The sequence below is a fragment of the Poromitra crassiceps genome (assembly GCF_964638095.1).
Source record: "Poromitra crassiceps genome assembly, chromosome: 7".
NCBI classification, from domain to species: Eukaryota; Metazoa; Chordata; class Actinopteri; order Beryciformes; family Melamphaidae; genus Poromitra; species Poromitra crassiceps.
The window spans coordinates 54,425,902-54,446,535 of record NC_139628.1 but is presented as its reverse complement, the minus strand read 5'-3'; the positions used below and the strand labels follow the sequence as shown (position 1 = coordinate 54,446,535).

The window sequence follows — 20,634 nt, the reverse complement described above, 5'->3', positions numbered from 1 at the left end:
AACGGCGACATTATCCTCTTTACAAACTCTTAAAAAGTGGCAGCAAAGCCTTCCTCCCTCTGAGTTGAACTTTGTTGTGGGGTCGTAAGGGACAGACGAGACGAGGAACCCGGAGCCAAATAAAACACGGAGAATCTGTCAAAACAACGATGTCATAATTCAGTCGCGATGACCCCCAAAGCTCTTGTCTAGACAATCACGGCCAAAGACAACCTCGTGATGGTTAGACATGGAAAAAGTCACATTTTCAACAACGATCGGCTTCTTCAAAGCTTAATTTGTAAGACCTCTCTGCCATATCTCTCTCTCTCTCTCTCTCTCTCTCTCTCTCTTGGTCTCTCTCCCCCTCTCAGGACGGCCCAGGCACAAGCCTGCTGTCCTCATGTCAACCGAAAAACCACCAGTCTTTATATTTACCCATGAAAGGCCAGCCTATTCTTTCCCCTGCCTGGTGCTGCTGGTCTGAGAGTGGGCATGAAAGGCCAGCCTATTCTTTCCCCTGCCTGGTGCTGCTGGTCTGAGAGTGGGCCGAGACACACAGCCTCGGAGATCACTTTACCGGCTCGGAGAACTGTGTCTATATTCTCTCTGAATCCAAGATGGAGTCAAATATTTTTCTCCATAACCTCCTGTTGGGAAGTTGTAGAGGATCCAAAACTTGTCGTATACCGCACAAAGGCATGCCTGGCTGTGTGTTTCTCTGTGCGTGTGTGTCTATGAGCTGTGCAAAGCCATCCAGTGCGTGTCTCCATCTTCACCACAAATGAAGTCGGTGGAATGACCCAGATTGAATTCCTTCTTCAGCATCCATGTAAACCTCAGACATCTCGCTCTGGTTCCACCGTTGGAGCTATTTTTTCTTCAACCCCCCCCCCCCCCCCCCCCCCCATCCCTCCCAGATCCTCCAAGGAGAAGGAAGAGGAGCTTAGGAGGTGAGAAGACTGAGGATGGATTGGAGATGTAGTATCTGAGCAGTGATACCTGGGTGTATATATGGCCTGGGCACACACAGCTACTGTAGTTCTGTGGAGGGTAGAGAGAGGCCAGAGAACAAGGTTTGCTTATGATGAACTTCTCCCCCTCTCTCCATGCCTGCAGACTGCCCTCTCACCCACAAACCATCTCCTCAATATCTCTTTGGATTGAAATGGTCGTCTATGCCATCTTCTACTTCATTTAATTTGTCCCCAACTATCTCTGTCCATCTGTCTCTAACTCTCTCTCTCTCTCTCTCTCTCTCTCTCTCTCTCCCTGTCTGTCTGCATGTCTCTCTCCCAGCTCCCTGTCTCTCTCTCTCGCTCTCTCTCTCCACTGACTGCTGCTAGTGTGTCCTGTGGCTCCAGTGCGGTGACGCGTCTGGGTCTATAAAAACACTCTCCGCTCGGCTTGGATGAAAAGTTTCCCCACACACCGTCAAGAACCCCGGGCTTCTCCCCTCTGCTCCTCTCCTCCCCTCTCGCCACCTCCACCCGGGTCCGGACGCCAGGTATCCCAGCATGCACCTCTCCCCCCTGGAACTCCCGGCAGCCACAATCAAAGGTGCTATTTATTGGGACTTGTACATGGCCGGTATTGTCGGCCTCGGGGGGCCGGGGGCGACTAGGTAGAGCGAGCTGCAGCAGACCCATGTGTGGTCAAAGGCCTGGCTGCTGTCTCAGTAAACAGACCGCTGGGTCTGTGTGCCCGCCATGTGGGGGGAGTGACGTGTGGTCTGCAGGTATAATACACAGACAGAGAAACACAGCCAGCGTGATGTAACACACACACACACACACACACACACACACACACACACACACACACACACACACACACACACACACACACACACACACGTGGGATATGATCCTATTTAACTTGGACTGTAAATTCATATTTAATGCCTACTGAACACTCCTCCTACTCGTGTTGGAGTGCACTTGCCAGATCATTTTCCTATTTCTTTGTCTCTGAATATTGACGTGACCGCTATGCTGCATACTGACACTAAGGCAAATTCTTTGACATATATACTGACACTGGCAATAAAAGTGATTCCGATTCTGATTCTGTTATGATTCTGCTCTAGAGGTAGTTCACTGGAGTCAGTGTTGTGTAGTCAAGTCACTATTACCTCGAGTCCAAGTCTCGAGTCCCCAGTGTTCAAGTCTGAGTCATCCAAAGAAGAGTCTGTGTCAAGTCCCCATGACCTGAGTCACAGTCCAGAGTTACTGAACAGGAGTGTGAATCCACGTGTAGGTGGAACACACGTGTCTCTGCCGTTGCACAAAGTCGAATAATCTCACAGTATCAACATAGTTATTAGTATCTTATGCCAATTGATTAGGGCCTATTACAAAAAAAACGGTCGTTATCATCAATTAACAATTCCGAGTCCTCATCTCTAACTACTTCCGAGTGTGAATGCACAAATGCTCGAGTCCGACTAGACTCGACGACCACACTGACCGGAGGAAGGGATGATTCCAGGGATGCAAACTCACCAGAGTGAAAAAGGTGACAGATACCAAGGGCAGACACAAAACCACTCAAAACCATTCAATTAAAGTGCCCTATTTTAGGATCAAACCTAAAGGTGACTAGTTTGCATCCCTGGGATACTTTGACCCCACTGTGACCCTACAATCCTATACTGTATATGCCAGTGACAATCAGCCTCGTACTGAAAATGCTTAAAAACAAAGACTCTGTTGTTTATGTATATTATGCTTCCAAAACACAAAAAAATGACTTCCCGCAATCGTCTGCGAATGCAGACGTCTGGATGTAAACATTGGGACACTTTCAAAGTCCTGAAAGCTTACACTTATGTTTCGCAACAGCACTCAATCCACTGAGGAGTAAGCATGGGGAGTAACCGGTGACCATGACGCTACACTGGGCAACATACATGTGATGTCCCAATGTCCCATCATGCATCACAAGACATGTAACTGCCAGCTATAGTCACGCACTATTGTGTCACACGCAGTCATGAGACTGAGCTGAGCTGGGAGGAGTAGTGATCCTTTTGTCTGGCTGCTGCACTGTAAAAAAAAAAGAAGAAGCCAACCACAAGTTCCTGTAACAGTTATAAAGAAAATGCAAAATTCCCCATGTAATTATATCCATTGCGGTAGCCTGCTTGCTAGGAAACAAAGAATGATGATATGTGTCAAGGGAAGTGACATCATCACTACGATAGTGTTCTATACTATCTGTCTGTATTGATCAAGAGGGGAGCTGTCACTGGCAAAGTGGTTTTGGGTGTCTGACTAAGGAAAATGGCTTAGAATAAGGACAAAGCACGTCAGATCTGGGTTTCGATTGGCTACGTTTGTAGGGCACACACATATTTAGCCATGCATGCAGTGCCGGTGCAGTAACGTGTCTGTTAAACAACATGCCAAAGTATTCATAATAACTAACGATGCTGCCAAAGTGTCAAGATACTGGAGAGCAGAGCGGTCACATTTTCAAGCTGCCTGCTGGAAAAAACTCCATGGCCTTGTTTTTTTTTACAGTGAATCTGGTTTTCTTCAGCCGGAGAAATGAGCCGGATCTTCTTTCCCCGAGCGAGGAAAAGGACAGATAGGGGGAGAGGGAAAGTAGAACCCATAAATGATCTGAAGAAGCGAGAGAAGAAGGAGAGGTAAAGACATTAAGAAGGAAGAGTGGTAATGGAGGAGAAGAAGTGGGGCAAGAGGGGGGATAGAAGTATGGGCCAATTTAAATTTGAGGGACTGCGTCAGTTGTTCCTCTCGGGCCGTACCAACGGAAAAAACGGGGAATTCTGGTCATGAGTGGCTGAATCTCACATTGCCTTCATTTCTTGGCGTCTCTGACCCAGTTAGCACCCACACCAGCGCCATGCAATATATCACCCTCATTTCCATATCTACAGTATATACGGGCTCAAACGGGTCTAATAACATGATCTCTGGACATGTGCCAGCATAACAATACTGTATTTATAACAATCTATTGATAGATTGTGGCTGTAATACAAGCAGAATATAAATGTTCCTTCAATTTTATGTCCTAAATGTTTCTCCACTTTTGTGATTACTATCTGTATCATATATTTCATATATTCATATGTATATATACACATACAGTACACATGTTTTAAAATGTATTTACTTGTATGCTAAATTGTTATGACAGATCAATGGATAATTTTATACAGAAATGCTCAAATAAAGTTAATTAAAAGACGAAGAGATGATATACAACCAGAGTGACAAACGCCATAGGACCGCAACAATTCACAATAATTCAAATTAAATGTCTGTAATGCTGTTTCATTACTATCAAACAGCAAGCCACCAATCAATCAATCAATCTATCATCAATCGATCAATCAATCAATCAATCAAATCACAACAAGAGTTATCTCAAGGTGCTTCACAAATAGGGCAGGTAGAAGACCAGGGCCCAGTTGCACAAAGCACCTTAGGTTAAGATTTCCCTTAGAGTCAGGGTTAAGGTGTCCATAAAATAGAATGGACACCTTAACTCAGACTTTAAGGGAAATCTTAACCTAAGGTGCTTTGTGCAACTGGGCCCAGGCTCTTACTAGGCCTTAGAGATATTTTAAGATGGTTGTCCAGAATTAGGATCTGCACTGCTGGCCTTCAACTTTAGCCAAATCCAAACAGCTGGGCTCTAAGACTAAAAAACAGTAAGAATGCAAATCTCAGTTAGAATAGTGGTCAAATTAAATGCAAAAGATCTGTATCTACATAGACTGAGGTACAAACGTTCCCTCTTATATGTCCTCTATTAAGCCAAAGTGGATCACGTTCTCTTGTGTAGATAAGCGCCCTCTCTCTCTCCTTGAAGTCCACCAGTTTCCCATTAAGGGTGGATCCAGCTGATTATTTGGACGTTTCTTAAGTGACAACAACCACCGCTGGTTGTCAGAGCAGCGTGCAGCAGAGCTTCAGCTAGCCAGGGCTTTGCAGCAGGCTTTGATGCTACATCAACAAGCGCTCAGGTCAAGATATAGAGAATTGAACCCACATGTGTTTTGACTCTATCTATATCCCCTCTGCTGTGATCACATGACACAAGGCTCCAGATGGCTTCTGTTACCTTGCTGGAGAAACTCTAGGAATTTCTTTTAAAGCCATATAGGCTGAGATCCTGTAAGCAGACCCACTTTGTTTTCATTGCTGCCCACTTCCTCTGCTTACAATGTCCAACCGGGCATTTTATATATTAAAAAGAAAAAAGGTTTAGACAAGGCAAAAAACATTGTGTGAATCAAAACAGATGTTGGGAGAGGACGAAGGTAAAGCACTAGAGCTGCAACACTGAATCGATTAGTCAATCGACAGAAAAATAATCGACAACTATTTTGATAAACGATTAATCGCTTTGAGTAATTTTGAAAGAAAAAAAGGTCAGAATTCTCTGATTGGAGCTTCTTAAATGTGAATATTGTCTGGTTTATTTACTCCTCTATGACAGTAAACTAAATATCTTTTGGTTGTGGACAAAACAAGACATAAGAGGACGTCATCTTGGGCTTTGGGAAACACCGATCGACATTTTTTCACCATTTTCCGACAAACAACTAATCGATTAATCGAGAAAATAATAGACCGATTAATCGATCATGAAAATAATCGTCCGTTGCAGCCCGATAAAGCACGGTGGCTGTCGTTGAAGTGGAGCAGGAACGACGACGTTTCGTTTTTACAGAACGGTGGAAATCTTCTCTCTCCATTGGTGGAGTGTCTCTACTCGCTCAGCATAGATCTAATAGTGTGTTTAGCCGGTCAGGTCAGGGTGACGTCAGAGAGCGATGTGCAGAAGTTTAGCAACACGGGGTAAAACCACAACATTCCTCTAACTTCAGTTTCTGTCCTTCCTCTGTTCTCAAGATACACATTCAACCCCTGCTTAGACCTATAAGTATATAGGACCTCAACCCTATTCATTATACATTCATGTATAATTAATTATGTATGTTTCGTTCCTATGTGTCTATTCCTGTCTTTGCTCTGAAAATGGTGTCTCACACTTTCTCTGAGAACCCTGCGTTCTTCCATATCCCCTCAGTTTAGTCTACTTTCTCCACACACAGACGACTTGATCATAGGTTGCATATATACAACTCTCAGGTGATGTAATCCAGAACCCATAATTAACGATAATCCTCTTTCGGCATCAGTCTGACGCTCGTTAGTACCACCGCAAGCAGCAGCAGCGGCAGCAGTGGGTAAAACCATCCATAAGTGGGTATAAACACAGTGACACAGACCCATGCTGGTAGACAAGACAGAGGACCTGGATGAGACCTGTATCAGCTCATGTGTCTTAGGTAGGCATACTGTAGTCTACCTGGCACAACAGAACTGCATCAATATCAGCCCCCATGCGGTAACTGGGTTGTTATTATTATTATTACAGTGAGACTGTTTAGCTGTTATAGATATTAAGCCACACAGCTTCACAGCAGCTGCATGTGGCACTAAAAAGAGCAATGCTGTTGTTGTTTTTACTTTGTTTACAGCTGTTCATCACTCTGCTCGTCTGTCCCCCCGGAGGTCAGCGACCTGTGACCTCTCTAAACTCTCTCTCTCTCTCTCTCTCTCTAATACTGTATCTCTGTCTCTCTCTCTCTCTGTCTCTCTCCCTGAGTGATCCACCATGTCTGGCTTGACTCAGACGCCAGCTGCTTGTGGTCAGTGACTAAGGTCCTCCTTCGTTCCTTCATGCACATCCTGTCTACCAAGACCTGCAGGCTTGACCTACCTATTGTGTATAGGCTATCTTTACTTTTGCAGAACTGACACAGAACTGACACTTAGGTAACATCGGGCTTTTCCCCCCACAATAGTCATAATGGACTTCTTCTTTTTTCTGCCCACTGAACCAATTTCATCGACTGTTTCCTGTGACAACTGTATTAGTGGCACATCCTCCTGTCTTGTCAAATTAAAAACACCTCCTTATAGGGTGACTGAATGTATACCGCATGTCCACATCAAACACCCGTCATTTGTGCATTGCAATGATGACCACTGGTTATTATTACCGATGTTATCAACAAGTGGAACGTTGCTGAATGCTGGTTAGGAACAACCTACCTAGAGAGCAAAATGTAAAACGGGCCGAGACCGGAGGCGCCTGGGGGTGAGCGAGCCTAATCATTGTCAGAGCTGCATGGGCCCTGGTGACAGAATGTGTTTAGGTGAAGGAGGCTAGACGCTTGTTTAGTGTCTCCTCCGGGCCTGACTTTTCAAAAGCCTGACGCCTGTGGGCCCCCCCCCATCTCCCAGACGAGAGCCCCCCCCCCCCCCCCCCCCCCCATGTCCAGCTCGCTGTTAATGCAGGCCAGCTTCCTCCCTCCGCTCGCTCCCCATGCCTGGTGGTGGTGGTGGTGGTGGTGTCGACACAGGCAGATGAAAACCATGAACCCCCTCCTCCCCTGTAACACCACCACCCCCATTCTCCTCAGAACAAAGCAGCTGCTCAGCTGAGTTTTCAGAACGCTGCTGCTGATCCCCCCACTCCCTCTTCCCTCTCTCTCTCTCAGGGCACACAGTTTAGATTCAGGGCATTTTCCCTGCGGCGGCACACACACACACACACACACACACACACACGCACACGCGCACACACACACACACACACACACACACACACACACACACGCACGCACGCACACACACACACACACACACACACACACAGTGTCATCTCCTGTTACCGTTCCTATTCAGATGGGAGCTTTCCATCAGTGCACAGGAACAGAAGGTTAGGGGAGGGAGTGTTTGGAAGAGACAGAGTAAACATCTAGGACAGATAAACTATCCCCGTGTGGCTGTAACAGCATGATCATTTCCCCACCCTTAACAAAGGCACAGCTACTACAGAAGACATTACATTTTAGAAAGATACTCATATACCACAGGAAAGCTATACATTTCTATAGGAATACTATTGATTGGGATTACGAAGCCTATAGTAAAGTATGTGTGCTATAGGTCTATTAGTCATTATAAAGTATTGACACTATAAAGTCTCCAAAGGGATAGGCTATCATTCATAGGAATTACAGTGATTTTTCTCTCTCTGTTCTGTTGGATAGCTGGCTACCATATGCAGTGGCATGATTTGCAAATGGGAAAATGCCTACTCGCCGTCCAAACACATTATTGGCCAAAACATCTCGTCATGAGAACATAAGCATACATCATGTATTAATGTTTTAATCTGTCATGACACTTACCTCGGCTTTTAAGACATTTGCAGTTGCGCAGGTAAAGCCAAAGTACAGAGCGCAGGCCAGCGTGAGAAGCTGGGGCAGCATATTCTTCAATCTGCAAAAGTAGGCTACCCCAGTGAAGTTCAACAAAACTATTATAACGACCTACAGATGTCCCACAGTCCGGACGCCGGCAACAAAGACAGAACAAAAATTGATGCTATTCCGTTCGGTTATTACCTATGGAATAATAATGTGCCCAAAAAAAAACTTTAGGCTAAAAGTTGTCTCCACATGGACACTGTTTGCGCACAGGTCGCTGTTCTGCACAAAAACAACTCCTTTACGCATCAAAGAGCAAAATAGAAAACCGCAAAATACAAAAGAAAAAAGATCAGCTATGACAAATGGTCCGATCTTTAAGCGTCATAGTTTTGGCTGGTCCTTTGTCAGGTCAAGTTTGTCTTGTGTCTAATGTTGATAGCACCAATATGTGGCGACGTGGTCAGAGAGAGGGAGAGAGAGAGAGACCGAGAGCGAGAGGGAGAGAGAGAGAGAGAGCGAGCGAGAGGGAGAGAGAGAGCGAGAGAGAGAGAGAGAGAGAGATTTCCCTTTTAGATCCTCCTCCAGATGTGCCGACGTAACACTAGCCTATATTTTCATGGCGACAGCTGGCTGATTTATGATTAGCTATTGTTTATAGACAATTAAATTAATATTTGCATGAGCCCAATTCAGGGGATTCCAAATATTGTCGTGGCCTCCAAATAGACAGAGTAGGCTACAACCATTATGATAAGATGTTGACCCAATTAACAATCCAAGAAGATATTGGTAATGATCTATAGGTAGAGATACAGTAGCCTGCACATCAGATAGACAGTCCGATATAATTTTCTCGCGGTCAAAGCTTTAAATGACTCTGGGTGAAATAAAAGTGAAATTAAACTAGGCTATTCTTCATTTTGCTGGGGAGACCCTGACTGAAATCGGGTGTCCTGGACCCCACTTTATTGATGCTGCCTCTGCTTGGGTTGTTTAGGTCCATCTGTTGGATCGAGCGATGCTGACACCTAGTGTTGAGAAATGAAATCACAGTTTCACCGGCTTCACCTTCACTCAACAATCAATCGCCCTACATATAATAATACGTAAATATCCACACCTATCAAAAACATATTATGTCCAGAGAAATACATGTTTTATTAATGGAAAGAAAACGATTTAACAAACGGTGTTAAGCCCCGCCCCTCTCCTGTCAAGCAGGAGCAGGAGGGGTGGGGGGGATACGGAAGTAGCAAGCACAGAACTTGTCAACAAGACAGGCCGACTGATGGTAACGTATTCCACTCGTCTTTTCTATCACTTTCATCATATTGTTATAGCTCCAGTCTCGCACGTTATAGTTTATTTGCGTCATAAGATCCTCTGGGTGGTGCTTGAAAGCTTTTCACGGAGTGTCACGACCTAGAAAACGTGACTAAATGGAAAACGAGGAAGTTAGCGTTAGCATTAGCTTGCTAGTTAACTAGCTAGCTAGCCGTTCTCTCTTCTGAGAACACGAACAGCTGCTCCCTTCCTCTTCAGAGCTTCAAAGCTACATGGCAGCGCAGGACACGAAAGTGAAACTTTTTCTGACCCCGCCGTATCGGGTAGGCTCATATTATAACACGAGATAATTAGAATGATTTTTAATTTGAAAGAAAGTGAAACTATCTATTCACGTTGTTGGACGAAGATTTTACCTTGGAAATGCTCTGTTGTTTTGCGTCATTGCTGGGAAAGATAATGGCAGGAAATTGTGTGTGTGGGTGTGGGTGTGTGTGAACATTGTGTTCAAGATCACAATAACCTCAACCTTCAAGAGAGCACCATTGACTGTATGAGCACGCATTCTACTCTGCTTTTAGTGTTGATGTATTTGTTTGCTAGCTTTATTTGTTGTAGTTGTAGCAGTGAGGCTAGGCTAGTAATAAGTAATGGCTGAATGTTGTCATTGTCACCCAATTCCTCTACTTAAACTTGAGTCTTAGCTAGTTCTTTTAATATTGATGTATTTGACAGACCGCTTATTTAATGTGAGGAGAGTTGTATAGGCATCTAATAGGCGTATGGTTGAACATTGGCTGATATCCAGTTGTTCTAGAAACAAAGCATCTTTATCATCCTCTCCTCTTCCACAGGTGAAGTCTTCCTGAACAAGGCCTCCTCAAAAATGGCGCTTCTCTGACACAAACATTTTTACTCTTTTATTATTTCTTTTGAACCGTTTTTCATGATTTCCGACGTTTCAAAGGAGAAGCTTGATCACAATGACAGTCACTTACAACCTCTGTGCCCTCCTAGCTGTCAGCATCATAGGTGAGTAAATCCTATCTATGAATCTGTTTGTTGATCTCTCTATCTCTCTATGAAAAACACCTTGAGTATTTATCGAGCAAAAAGCATGTTTGCACTTTTCATATCGTATGACAGTAAATGTACGATCAGTGCCAGCCATGGTGACACTAAACGAACATTCAGGCTTGCCTAACTTGTTCTATTTTTGCTTATTATTTTTGCAGCATCCAGTCACTTTGAGCCAGCTCTCTGCTCTGGTAAGGAGACGGACTAGTCGGCACTATCTCATGTTACATCTGTACTTGTCATCAAAGGTTTTGTCAGTATCACATTCTAGTTCCATGCCATACCTCACGCTACAGTAGCATGTCATGGTTATAATGACAACAGATGTGTATCAGACACGTTCAGTTGGCTGACATTTTTGTGCCACACCACTGTTCCAAAAGTCTCTATTTGTGTTAAAACAAGCTAAAGTGGTGTGATGAAATTAAGGTTTGACCAAAAATAGCCAGAGTCCTTTCTTTGATTTAAATTAAATTCTGAGTCGTTGCTCTTTACTCTCTCCGTCTCTCAGCCCGTTGCGGACGTTCCCTTCAGGTCTTTGATAGCGAATGGGGCGAGATCACAAGTTCTGCTTACCACAGCTGGGCCTACCGCTTCGGTCCTACCTATGACTGCTGGGTCATCAAGGGTCCAGAAGATGAACCTGTCATTCTCAGGTATACCGGAAATACGGAAAACAACTTTCACAATATTGCTGCCTTAATACTTCCGTCTTAATCCATGAAGGACTAAATGTAAATGATTTTCCCCCAAATGTATTTGTTGCAAATAAAAATAGACTGAACTGAACTGGAAAAACATACAAAGTGGTAATATGAGACCGGTCTTGTACTCTATGCTTTTGGTACGAACTTAAAACTATTAGTGAACGTCATCTTGTGAATATCCCTTGTGAAGATTTTCAGTGTTTAGGATACAATGAAGCCTAAACGCAAAGTTATTGCGTGTTACTAATCTGATTGTCTTGATTGGCTGTTTATTCACGGCGATGCTTTGTTTGTTCTTTTTCTCTGTCTCTCGTTCGTTCCTCAGCTTTTCCCAGTTTTCTGTGCGCTGTAAGAATGAATGGGTCTCTGTGAAATCATCAGCTGGCGGCGAGCCGTTTGTGCTTTGTGGAACCAAGCCGCCGCCGCCCATCGAGTTACGAGGGGGAAACATTACAGTGATGCACCACTTCTACCCACATCTGTTCCCCGTGTCGTCGTTTCGACTGAGCTACGCCAGAGGTGTGATGCTGTGATGTTTTATACTTAAAGGGACAGCTCAGCCTAAAATCCAAAATACATATATTCCCTCTCACCTGTCGTGCTATTTATCCATCTATATCGTTTTGTGTCAGTTGCCTGAGTTTTGGAGATATCGGCCGCAGAGTTTCGGCCTTCTCTCCAATACAATGGAACTGGATGGCATTCGGCTTGCGGTGCTCAAAGTGCCAAAGAAATACGGTTGAAAAACTCAACAGCAATGTCTCTTTCCAGAAATCATGACCCCGTTACTCAAGATAATACCACAGACCTTGTTGTGAGCAGTTTCATGGAGGAACTATTTTCTTTTCACCGAACTACACCTGCTAGCTGCTAGCTAGTTCCTGCATGAGACTGCAAAAGAAAATAGTTCCTACATGCTCACAACAAAGTCTGCGCATTATTTTGAGTAACCGAGTCATGATTTCTGGAAAGAGACATTGCTGTTGAGTTTTTCAAATGTATTTTTTTTGGTGCTTCGAGCATCACAAGCCGAGTGCCATCCAGTTCCATTGTATTGGAGAGAAGACAGACATCTCTGCGGCCCATATCTCCAAAATGCAGGCAACTATCCCAAAACGATATAGATGGATAAATAGCACTACAGGTGAGAGGAAAAATATGTATTTTGAATTTTAGGGTGAGCTGACCCTTTAACGTTTGTTTGTGTGACCAATTAATGTGGAATAATACACAGTGTAAAGTGTTCCCATCTGCCATGAACATCTAAATAAAATTTGTAGGGGATATCAAGGGACGTCATGTGATAATGTTTCAGTTCGTTTTTCCTGTCAAAAGATCATCTTAATCTCACCCTCTTTCTTTCGTCTTGTATGGCCTTCTCTTCCTGCTCCAGACACTGGAGAATGCCCGGTGACGTCCTTCGAGTGCCGAGGGGGGCGCTGCGTGCCGCTCTCTTGGCGCTGTAACGGCCAGGTGGAGTGCCTCAACGAGGGTCTCGGCACCGACGAACAGGGCTGCAGCGGAGAGCTAGAACCCCTGGAAACCCCCAAAGACTCCGGCTACGGCAGGCCACAGGCGGAAGAGACCACAGTGGAGACCTACACGGAGAGGAACCGTGATGATAGGGTCGACTCGGACAGACACAAGGCTATCGATAAGTACCGGAGCCCAGATAGAGCAGAGGAGCTGGACCCCGACACAGAGTCGGAGTTGTGGGACCTGCTGAGGGAGAGGGACAGAGAGGAGGCCCAGGTGGACCGAGAGCAGCCTCTGGCTCGCAGGGAGCCCGTGGTGACGCCCGCTCCCGTCGAGTGGCCCTGCGGGGGGCTCCTGCAGACCTTCTATGGGACCTTCTCCCCCCCCGCCAACCGGGGCGTCCCGCTGTACTGCGTGTGGACCCTGGACCCCCAGGACTCCAGGCCGCTGAGACTGGACCTGCAGCAGCTGAGGCTGGGCTTCGGGGACGTGCTCACTGTCCACAACAGACACCAAGGCACTGGGGAAGTCATCAAAACGGTGAGCGTGTGTAGGAGAGATGGAGTTCATACATCTGTGCATGTGGTAGACCTGTTCAATCCCTATAACCTATAAATAATATATTACATTACATTGCGTTATGTAATTTAGCAGATGCTTATATCTTGTAACAGGGGAAAGCACACACTAGAACAGAAGATTCTTACTGTATATTTAGTCAAATATTTATTAAGCAGCCCACATCTTTTTTTAATTAAAGACCTTTGTAACATGATGTCTTCACCTCCATGCATTCCGACAGATCACCCCCGCCTCCAACGACAAGTTGGTCCAGGTGGAGTCGCGGACCGGCGTGCTGTCGCTGACGTACCGGACTCACCTGGACTCCAAAGGGGGCGGCTTCAACGCCACGTTCCGTGTGGGAGGCTACTGCCCCCCGTGGGAGGGCCGGTGCGGGGGGCCGGCGGGGGGCTGCTACACCCAGGAGCAGCGCTGCGACGGGAGGTGGGACTGTCCCGAGACGGGGAAGGACGAGGAGGGGTGCAGGGGCTGCACCCGTGAGCAGTTTGCCTGCGGAGGGGCGGGCCAGAGGGCGGTGGCACCCAGCCACTTCGTTGGCCGGCCAGTGTGCTACCCAGTCAAGGAGCGATGCAACTACCAGCTGTACTGCGCCGACGGCAGCGACGAGAGGGACTGCACCGTGTGCCAGCCAGGGACTTTCCATTGTGACAGCGACAGGTAGGGGTGCGAGTGAGCGAGCATGTGTACAAAATTGAGCATCTGAGTGGTTTCAATTTATTATTAATTTATTAATTTATTAATTTATTTGCTAATTCCGTGTTTTGTGGGTTTACATTCATGTTTGTCGGAACTGATGTAATAACTGAGAATATTGTAACTAGGGCTGGAATGATTAGTTGATTCATTGATTGGTCAATTGATAGGAGATTAATCGATTATAATTTTGATACGTAGACTGAATTGTGATGTCATCAGTGGTGACATCACAATCGTGACAGACACCGCCGCCACAGACACCACCCGCCCACTTAACCAATTTGAACTAAGATTGCTTATATATATATATATGGCTATTAGAATGAATCTTGAAGAAGTGAGTACCCTCAATCAATTCATTGTTTTTGTCAATGTAAAATTGACAAAAAGTAAAATTACCAATTTTCTTTACTGGTTAGCAAATGGTCAAATTTTCTTGCTTTTCTCAGTTATCAAATTAATACTTTGAGGTTGTTGGGTTTTTTTTGGCTGCTGGTCAGACCACGTAAACCATTGTAAGTAATCACCCTGGTAACTTGTGATGAACATTTGTCAGTATTTTTTAAATTTTATCAGATTAAATGATTAATCAATAGTGAAAATAATCATTAGTTGCAGCCCTAATTGTAATAACCCTGCATATAATGAAAGGTATCAAATGTACATCATCAAATAAAATAACACTCTGTGGCATCATGCGTCAGAATGATGGTTTTGCATTTGCTTAAAGTTTTTCGGTATCGGTTCATTTGATTATTTTGTCCCCCTGCCTTCAGGATTAAATTTCACATCAAAGTGAATCTGATTCATTCATTCGTCTTCTGCCTCCTTCTCCCGTCTGCAGGTGTGTGTTTGAGAGCTGGCGCTGCGACGGCCAGGTGGACTGTAAGGACGGAACGGATGAGGTCAACTGTACCGTCATCCTGCCCCGCAAGGTCATCACCGCGGCGACGGTGGGCAGCCTGGTCTGCGGGCTGCTGCTGGTCATCGCCATGGGCTGCACCTGTAAACTGTACTCACTCAGGACCAGGGAGTACAGGTAATTAGTTGCATATTATCACCCTGATCTCAAACTGGAATTTAAAGGGGTTTCTTTCTTTCTTAAAATGACGTATAATTTCAATACTATTCTATGGTGTGCTTTACTTTCATGCCAGCGGTTTGTTTTCGACTCAGTGTTTTTTGAATTGGTCTATCTCATTTTGGAATGAAAATTCACGTCGCTACTATATTCCACTAAATAATCAATTACCCCATTTTATGTTTAGAGAGAGATTGCAGTGACTGCCAGCATCAGCAAACAATACTCGCATTCACCTGTCAAACCCATGGCAGAACCTCCCCCCAGCACAGCCAATACTGTTGTGTCATACTGCCTCTTTATTGAAAGAGTAACACCTCCTCCTCCCTACTTTCTCTGTTTCAGTCTGGTGGTTGTTGTAAACCGTCACCTCCCTGCATGCTGCCACTTCCTGCCTCCTCTTCTTGTGATTAATTGTCTCAAAGTGGGCCAAGTCATGAACGCACCTCTAAAAATGGAACATCTTCAACTTTAGAAAGTGCTCTGCATAAAAAATAAAATAAAACTATTAATAAAAAATCCTGCGGCAATCACATATGCAGTGTCAACATTAGCTGTCATGGCCAAAAAGGTGCTGTTTTTTTGTTTCTTTTTGGGGTTTTTTAGTTGGAAGAGTGTGAATGCATCCTAATGGGTCTGTTTTCTGGCAGTATGTTTGCTCCAATCAGCCGCCAGGAAGCGGAGCTAATCCAGCAGCAGGCTCCTCCCTCCTACGGTCAGCTGATCGCCCAGGGCATCATCCCCCCTGTGGAGGACTTCCCCACGGAAAACCCCAATGAGGTGAGGCCACAGAGGATCAGCAGAACCACTGCTTCCTCATTGCTTACAATGTAAACGGGAAAAAGAGGTGTGAAACTCAAACTGCATGTAAGCCTTACATGCAGTTTGAGTTTCACACGTCTTTTTGTGAAGGCTTCGTTCGGCCTCAGTGTCCTCTCTCTCACAAACCAGCATTACTTGAGAATATTAATTACAGTTCGCAAGCTATTTAGTGGCACTTTTATTCAAAGCACCTTACAGTTCTGTTTATTTTAGGTGCAGTGGGAATGAGGCCACTCACTCAGGCAGTGTTAAAGCTAGCCTGGGTAAACCCAGCCTCCAGTGACCTGCTCTCAGACAGACACTGCTCACTAGTCACAAGGTAGTAACTGAGAGCAGGTCTGAGAGCAGGTCACGTGGCGGCTGGGTTTACCCAGGCTATGTTAAAGCCATGCTCTTCCCACTGAGTCATACAGGACCATAAGAAATGGATTGGGTACTTCAGGGCTTGATAGAGAGTTGGAACTGACCCACCTCCTTTTAAACTGATATGATAGAGACCATAGTGATCATCATACATACTAGAAATATAGAGAGCCAAAGTGGAACGTCACTTCCTGCTTCAGCACTGTACCAGAGATTTGCATCCGCCATTTATTTTCCCATAGACATTTCGTAAAATACTTCGTCAAACCAAACGGTTCAGATATATTTAGAAACGGGAGAGATCACATAACATTTCACTCCGAAAATGTAAAGAAATCGCGGATTTAAAGAAAATACTTTTTCTGTGTTGGTTTTTTTTGGAGTGAAATGTTCTATGGTCGCTCCCGATTCTAAATGTAGCTGAACCGTTTTTATAAGCATTTTACGAAATGCCTGATGTGATGTCTCAGCAGAGGGCTGAAGGCTGCAGCAGCAGAGCGTGGTGGTGTGTAGGGGTGTCAAAAATAATCGATTATAAGATGCATCGCGATGCGGACGTGCACGATTCTGCATCGATTCACAAATGTCAAAAGTCGATTATTATTATTATTATTATTATTATTATATATATATATATTTTAAATAATCAAATAAAATATAATGGAAGTACATGCAGTTGTTTATTTTAATTATGGATCATAATACAATGCAATTCCAAATGCACTTTTATTTTAAAAGTAGCCACACAGTGAGAAAAAAGAAGGTGAGAAAAAATAAATCATGTATTGCGGAAAAAAGTGATGCATCGATTTAAGATGCATCGATAATCGTAATCGAATCGAATCGTAGCCCTCTGAATCGTAATCGAATCGAATCGTGAGGCCAGTGAAGATTCACAGCCCTAGTGGTGTGGTAGATAGGTTACAGGCTGCAGCAGGAGAGCGTGGTGGTGTGGTAGACAGGTTACAAGCTGCAGCAGGAGAGCGTGGTGGTGTGGTAGATAGGTTACAGGCTGCAGCAGGAGAGCGTGGTGGTGTGGTAGATAGGTTACAGGCTGCAGCAGCAGAGCGTGGTGGTGTGGTAGATAGGTTACAGGCTGCAGCAGCAGAGTGTGGTGGTGTGGTAGATAGGTTACAGGCTGCAGCAGGAGAGTGTGGTGGTGTGGTAGACAGGTTACAGGCTGCAGCAGGAGAGTGTGGTGGTGTGGTAGATAGGTTACAGGCTGCAGCAGCAGAGCGTGGTGGTGTGGTAGATAGGTTACAGGCTGCAGCAGGAGAGTGTGGTGGTGTGGTAGATAGGTTACAGGCTGCAGCAGGAGAGTGTGGTGGTGTGGTAGATAGGGTTACTGTGGCGCTACAATGGAGGCTCTCACTCAGCTGCTTTATTAGACCGTGTAGACAGCTGAGGGAGGATTAACTGTATCAAACAAAGCCCACTCTGTCTGGCTGGGTTTAGCCATACCAGCTAGTGGCTCCCTCCTCTTGGATCAGCGTAGTAACTTAACATCATTTTGACGCCACTCGTTAGCGCAACGGTGACAAATGGAGCCAAGGGTTTGATTGTTTGTTTTTTAACCGTGATTTTATTGTGTTCCTCTTCCTCTTTCCCCCTCCTCTCCACCCCTCCCGTCTCAGACCTCGTCTCTGTCGCTGAGGGGAATCCTTCAGCTCCTCCGCCAGGACACCGGGAGCTCGCCGCGCCGCAGACGCCGTCCCCGGTTCATCCGCCGGGCCGTCCGTCGCATGCGGAGGTGGGGCTTAATCCCCCGGGCGCCGCCCTCCAGGCCCTCTCAGGCGTCCGGCTCCGCCCAGCAGCCGTCGGACGCCGCCCCCGCCAGCCAGGAGCCGCCTGCCGCCTCCTCCTCGAGCACCTCGGCGGTGGAGGCGCTCAACCAGCCGGTGCCTCAGAAGCTGGGCCTGCCGGCTCAGACGGAGCAGCAGCAGCAGCAGCAGCAGCAGGACGCACCTCCTCCTCTGAGCCTACCGCCCCCCGTCTCCTCCCCGCCTCCGCCTCCGTACGCTCCGCCGACCCCGCCTCCGTACGCGCCCCCCACCCCGTCCCCAAACACCCCGTCCCCCCAGACTCGCCCCGTGGCCGTGCCGCCCAGCAGCCCCTCTCTGGCCTCCATCCTCCACACGCTCGGCCTGAGCATCTCCCTCTTCAGAGCCTCGCCCTCTTCCTCCTCCTCCTCTGACTCCATGGCCCTCCTCTCCGCCTCCCCCTCTTTCTCCTCCTCCTCCTCCTCGGATGACGAGGTGCTGCTTATCCCCCTGTCCGAAGACACGGCGTCAGAGGATGACGTGGCCATGCTGACCTAAATCAACGCCTGGCACAACCCCCCCCCCCACTCATCCCCTACCCCGCACCGCACCGCACCGCACCCCGACTTCTCCACCCACCGATGACCCAGTCTTCCCACATGTTGTTTGAACTGGAGCAGAGAGGGGTCCGGCACCACGGCGAGAGGCTCTCCCTCACTTGTGCAAGTCTGGTGCCTTTTTTGAAATGGCTTTGCGTTGGATTTGCTGACTTGCTGATGGAATCTAGTATTTGATCATTGATTTTTTTTAACGTTATCACAAGACCTCCTTAAAGTATACCGGTGTGTATGAGAGTGTGGTTGGGGTGTGTGTGTGTCGTGTGTGTGTGTGTGTTGGATGTGTGTGTGTGTCGTGTATGTGTGTGTGTTGGATGTGTGTGCACTTAATGAATCATGCTAGGGTGTAATTTGAAGGAGGTACACATTGCACAGAAGAATCTTCCCGATCCCGCTACTTAAGTCTACTGTCAAATTTGAATGATTAGAGTTTTTAGAGAACATGATGAAAATGTAAATGTTGTTTGTATGACTGCATTATGTGCGGATGCATGTGTGCATTTCAGTGTGTTTGGAAGTCTTACGTTAGACAGTGGAGTATGTTCGTAGATGTGTTTCATCTCCACTTCTGCCAAGAACATCTTATCTCACGGTATTTTTCACCTGACGTGACAAATGAAATCATTGTTGTCTCCCCTATTTAAGTGCCTTTTTTGAGGAGTTTCCTGACTGTAGATGATGATTCCCGAGAAACACGCTGCACACTGAAACATACCCAATGTTTCCTCACCCTAGCAGACACAGACCCACAAAAATGGCTCTATTATAATAACACGGTAATGCATGTCTATTCTGCGAGCTGGCAATAATGTTTGGGGACCCCAGTTTTAGTGTTTCACAGCGACGTATGAGAACTGTATGAGCGCATGTGTGTTTTCCGGATGCACATGGGGTTGGGTACACCTCCCAAGTGAATGTATGTCATCTGTGTCTCAAAAGAAGATGTTTCACAAGACAATCTCTCGTGCCTGAGGTAGGATCTGTGTGTGTGTCATGTGGACAGGAAGACGAGGCGCCCCTCGTGACGAAAGGGGGGGCCCCCCAAATTCACAGCATAACCTCAACTTGAATCGTCAGCCCCTGAGGGGACCTGATCGCGTTCTATCAATCGCGCTCTATCACGTTTTTGACACAACGGACTAGTAGTGTGCCATTTGTATTATTGTGTATTTTATGTTTTTATTTTAGCAAGTTACTCCAACCCCCCCCCCCCTTTCCCAATCCTGTCTTAAATTGTTATGTTTACTTTGCTTTGTTGAATGTAAGGATCGGTGTGGAGGAGTTTGGAAGTTTTACATTTGTGATGTAATGAGGTAAGAGAGAAAATGATTTTATGAATTTATTGGGGTCAAATTCACTGTATATACAGTAAGTAAAGATGTGGCTGAGATTAAACGATTTGCACTTTTACATGGTGTGCTGTGTGTGTGTGGGGGGAGGATGCATGCATTATTATTATGGTTTTGTCTTTTTCGTTGGTTTTTATTTGTGTCTATATTTGTGCCCAGGTGCAAATAGACTGTTTAATTTTTATTTAATTTTTAACTTTTGTTTTCAATTCAGTTCAGTCACCTTGTGGTTTCTTCTTATGTGGGAAAGAAATAACTGAGGAGGAGCCGTCATTCAGTGGACTGCAGCTTTTGAAATGCATTTATTTATTTATTTATGCATTTATTTATGCATTTATTTATGCATTTATTTATTGAATGAATCAACAAGGCCTGAAAGCCCCCTCTACCAAAGACTCTACCACCCTCCCCACTGACTGCCCCCTGAACACAGTTGAATCCCCCCCACTGAACAGACACATGAACAAATTCAAGTTAGTGTGGTGACACAGAGGAGCTGTTGGCAGAATTGAGATTGTACAGTGTGTGAAATGTGAATACTGAATAGCTGTGTTTGTCTTCATATGGTGACTTTA

The 20,634-nt window shown here is 45.7% G+C and overlaps 2 protein-coding genes across 2 annotated transcripts in view; one reads left to right on the top strand and one right to left on the bottom strand.

Moving 5' to 3' along the window:
* mmp14a (matrix metallopeptidase 14a (membrane-inserted)) overlaps positions 1 to 8,688 on the bottom strand; it is a 23,369-nt gene extending 14,681 nt beyond the window's left edge. Inside the window, exon 1 of the mRNA XM_083640685.1 lies at positions 8,225 to 8,688. Within this exon, the coding sequence (XP_083496811.1) occupies positions 8,225 to 8,305 (81 nt within the window). The 5' untranslated portion in view covers positions 8,306 to 8,688. The remainder of the gene's footprint in view (positions 1 to 8,224) is intronic.
* Positions 8,689 to 9,487: 799 nt separating this feature from the next.
* On the top strand, positions 9,488 to 20,120 carry lrp10 (low density lipoprotein receptor-related protein 10). Its single transcript, XM_083640682.1, has 10 exons — positions 9,488 to 9,536; positions 10,384 to 10,561; positions 10,765 to 10,797; positions 11,118 to 11,262; positions 11,639 to 11,832; positions 12,707 to 13,329; positions 13,592 to 14,028; positions 14,912 to 15,106; positions 15,799 to 15,928; positions 17,968 to 20,120. The coding sequence occupies exons 2-10, from the start codon at positions 10,513 to 10,515 to the stop codon at positions 18,649 to 18,651; spliced, it is 2,490 nt and encodes an 829-aa protein (XP_083496808.1). The 5' UTR covers positions 9,488 to 9,536; positions 10,384 to 10,512; the 3' UTR covers positions 18,652 to 20,120.
* The last annotated feature ends 514 nt before the right edge of the window (positions 20,121 to 20,634 follow it).

Excerpts from the sequence above, each read along its gene's own strand:
- lrp10 (XM_083640682.1), top strand. The coding sequence starts at position 10,513 with ATGACAGTCACTTACAACCTCTGTGCCCTCCTAGCTGTCAGCATCATA. Across the intron at positions 10,562-10,764 it reads CCTAGCTGTCAGCATCATAG|CATCCAGTCACTTTGAGCCA; the intron begins GTGAGTAAATCC and ends TTATTTTTGCAG. Across the intron at positions 11,833-12,706 it reads TCGACTGAGCTACGCCAGAG|ACACTGGAGAATGCCCGGTG; the intron begins GTGTGATGCTGT and ends TTCCTGCTCCAG.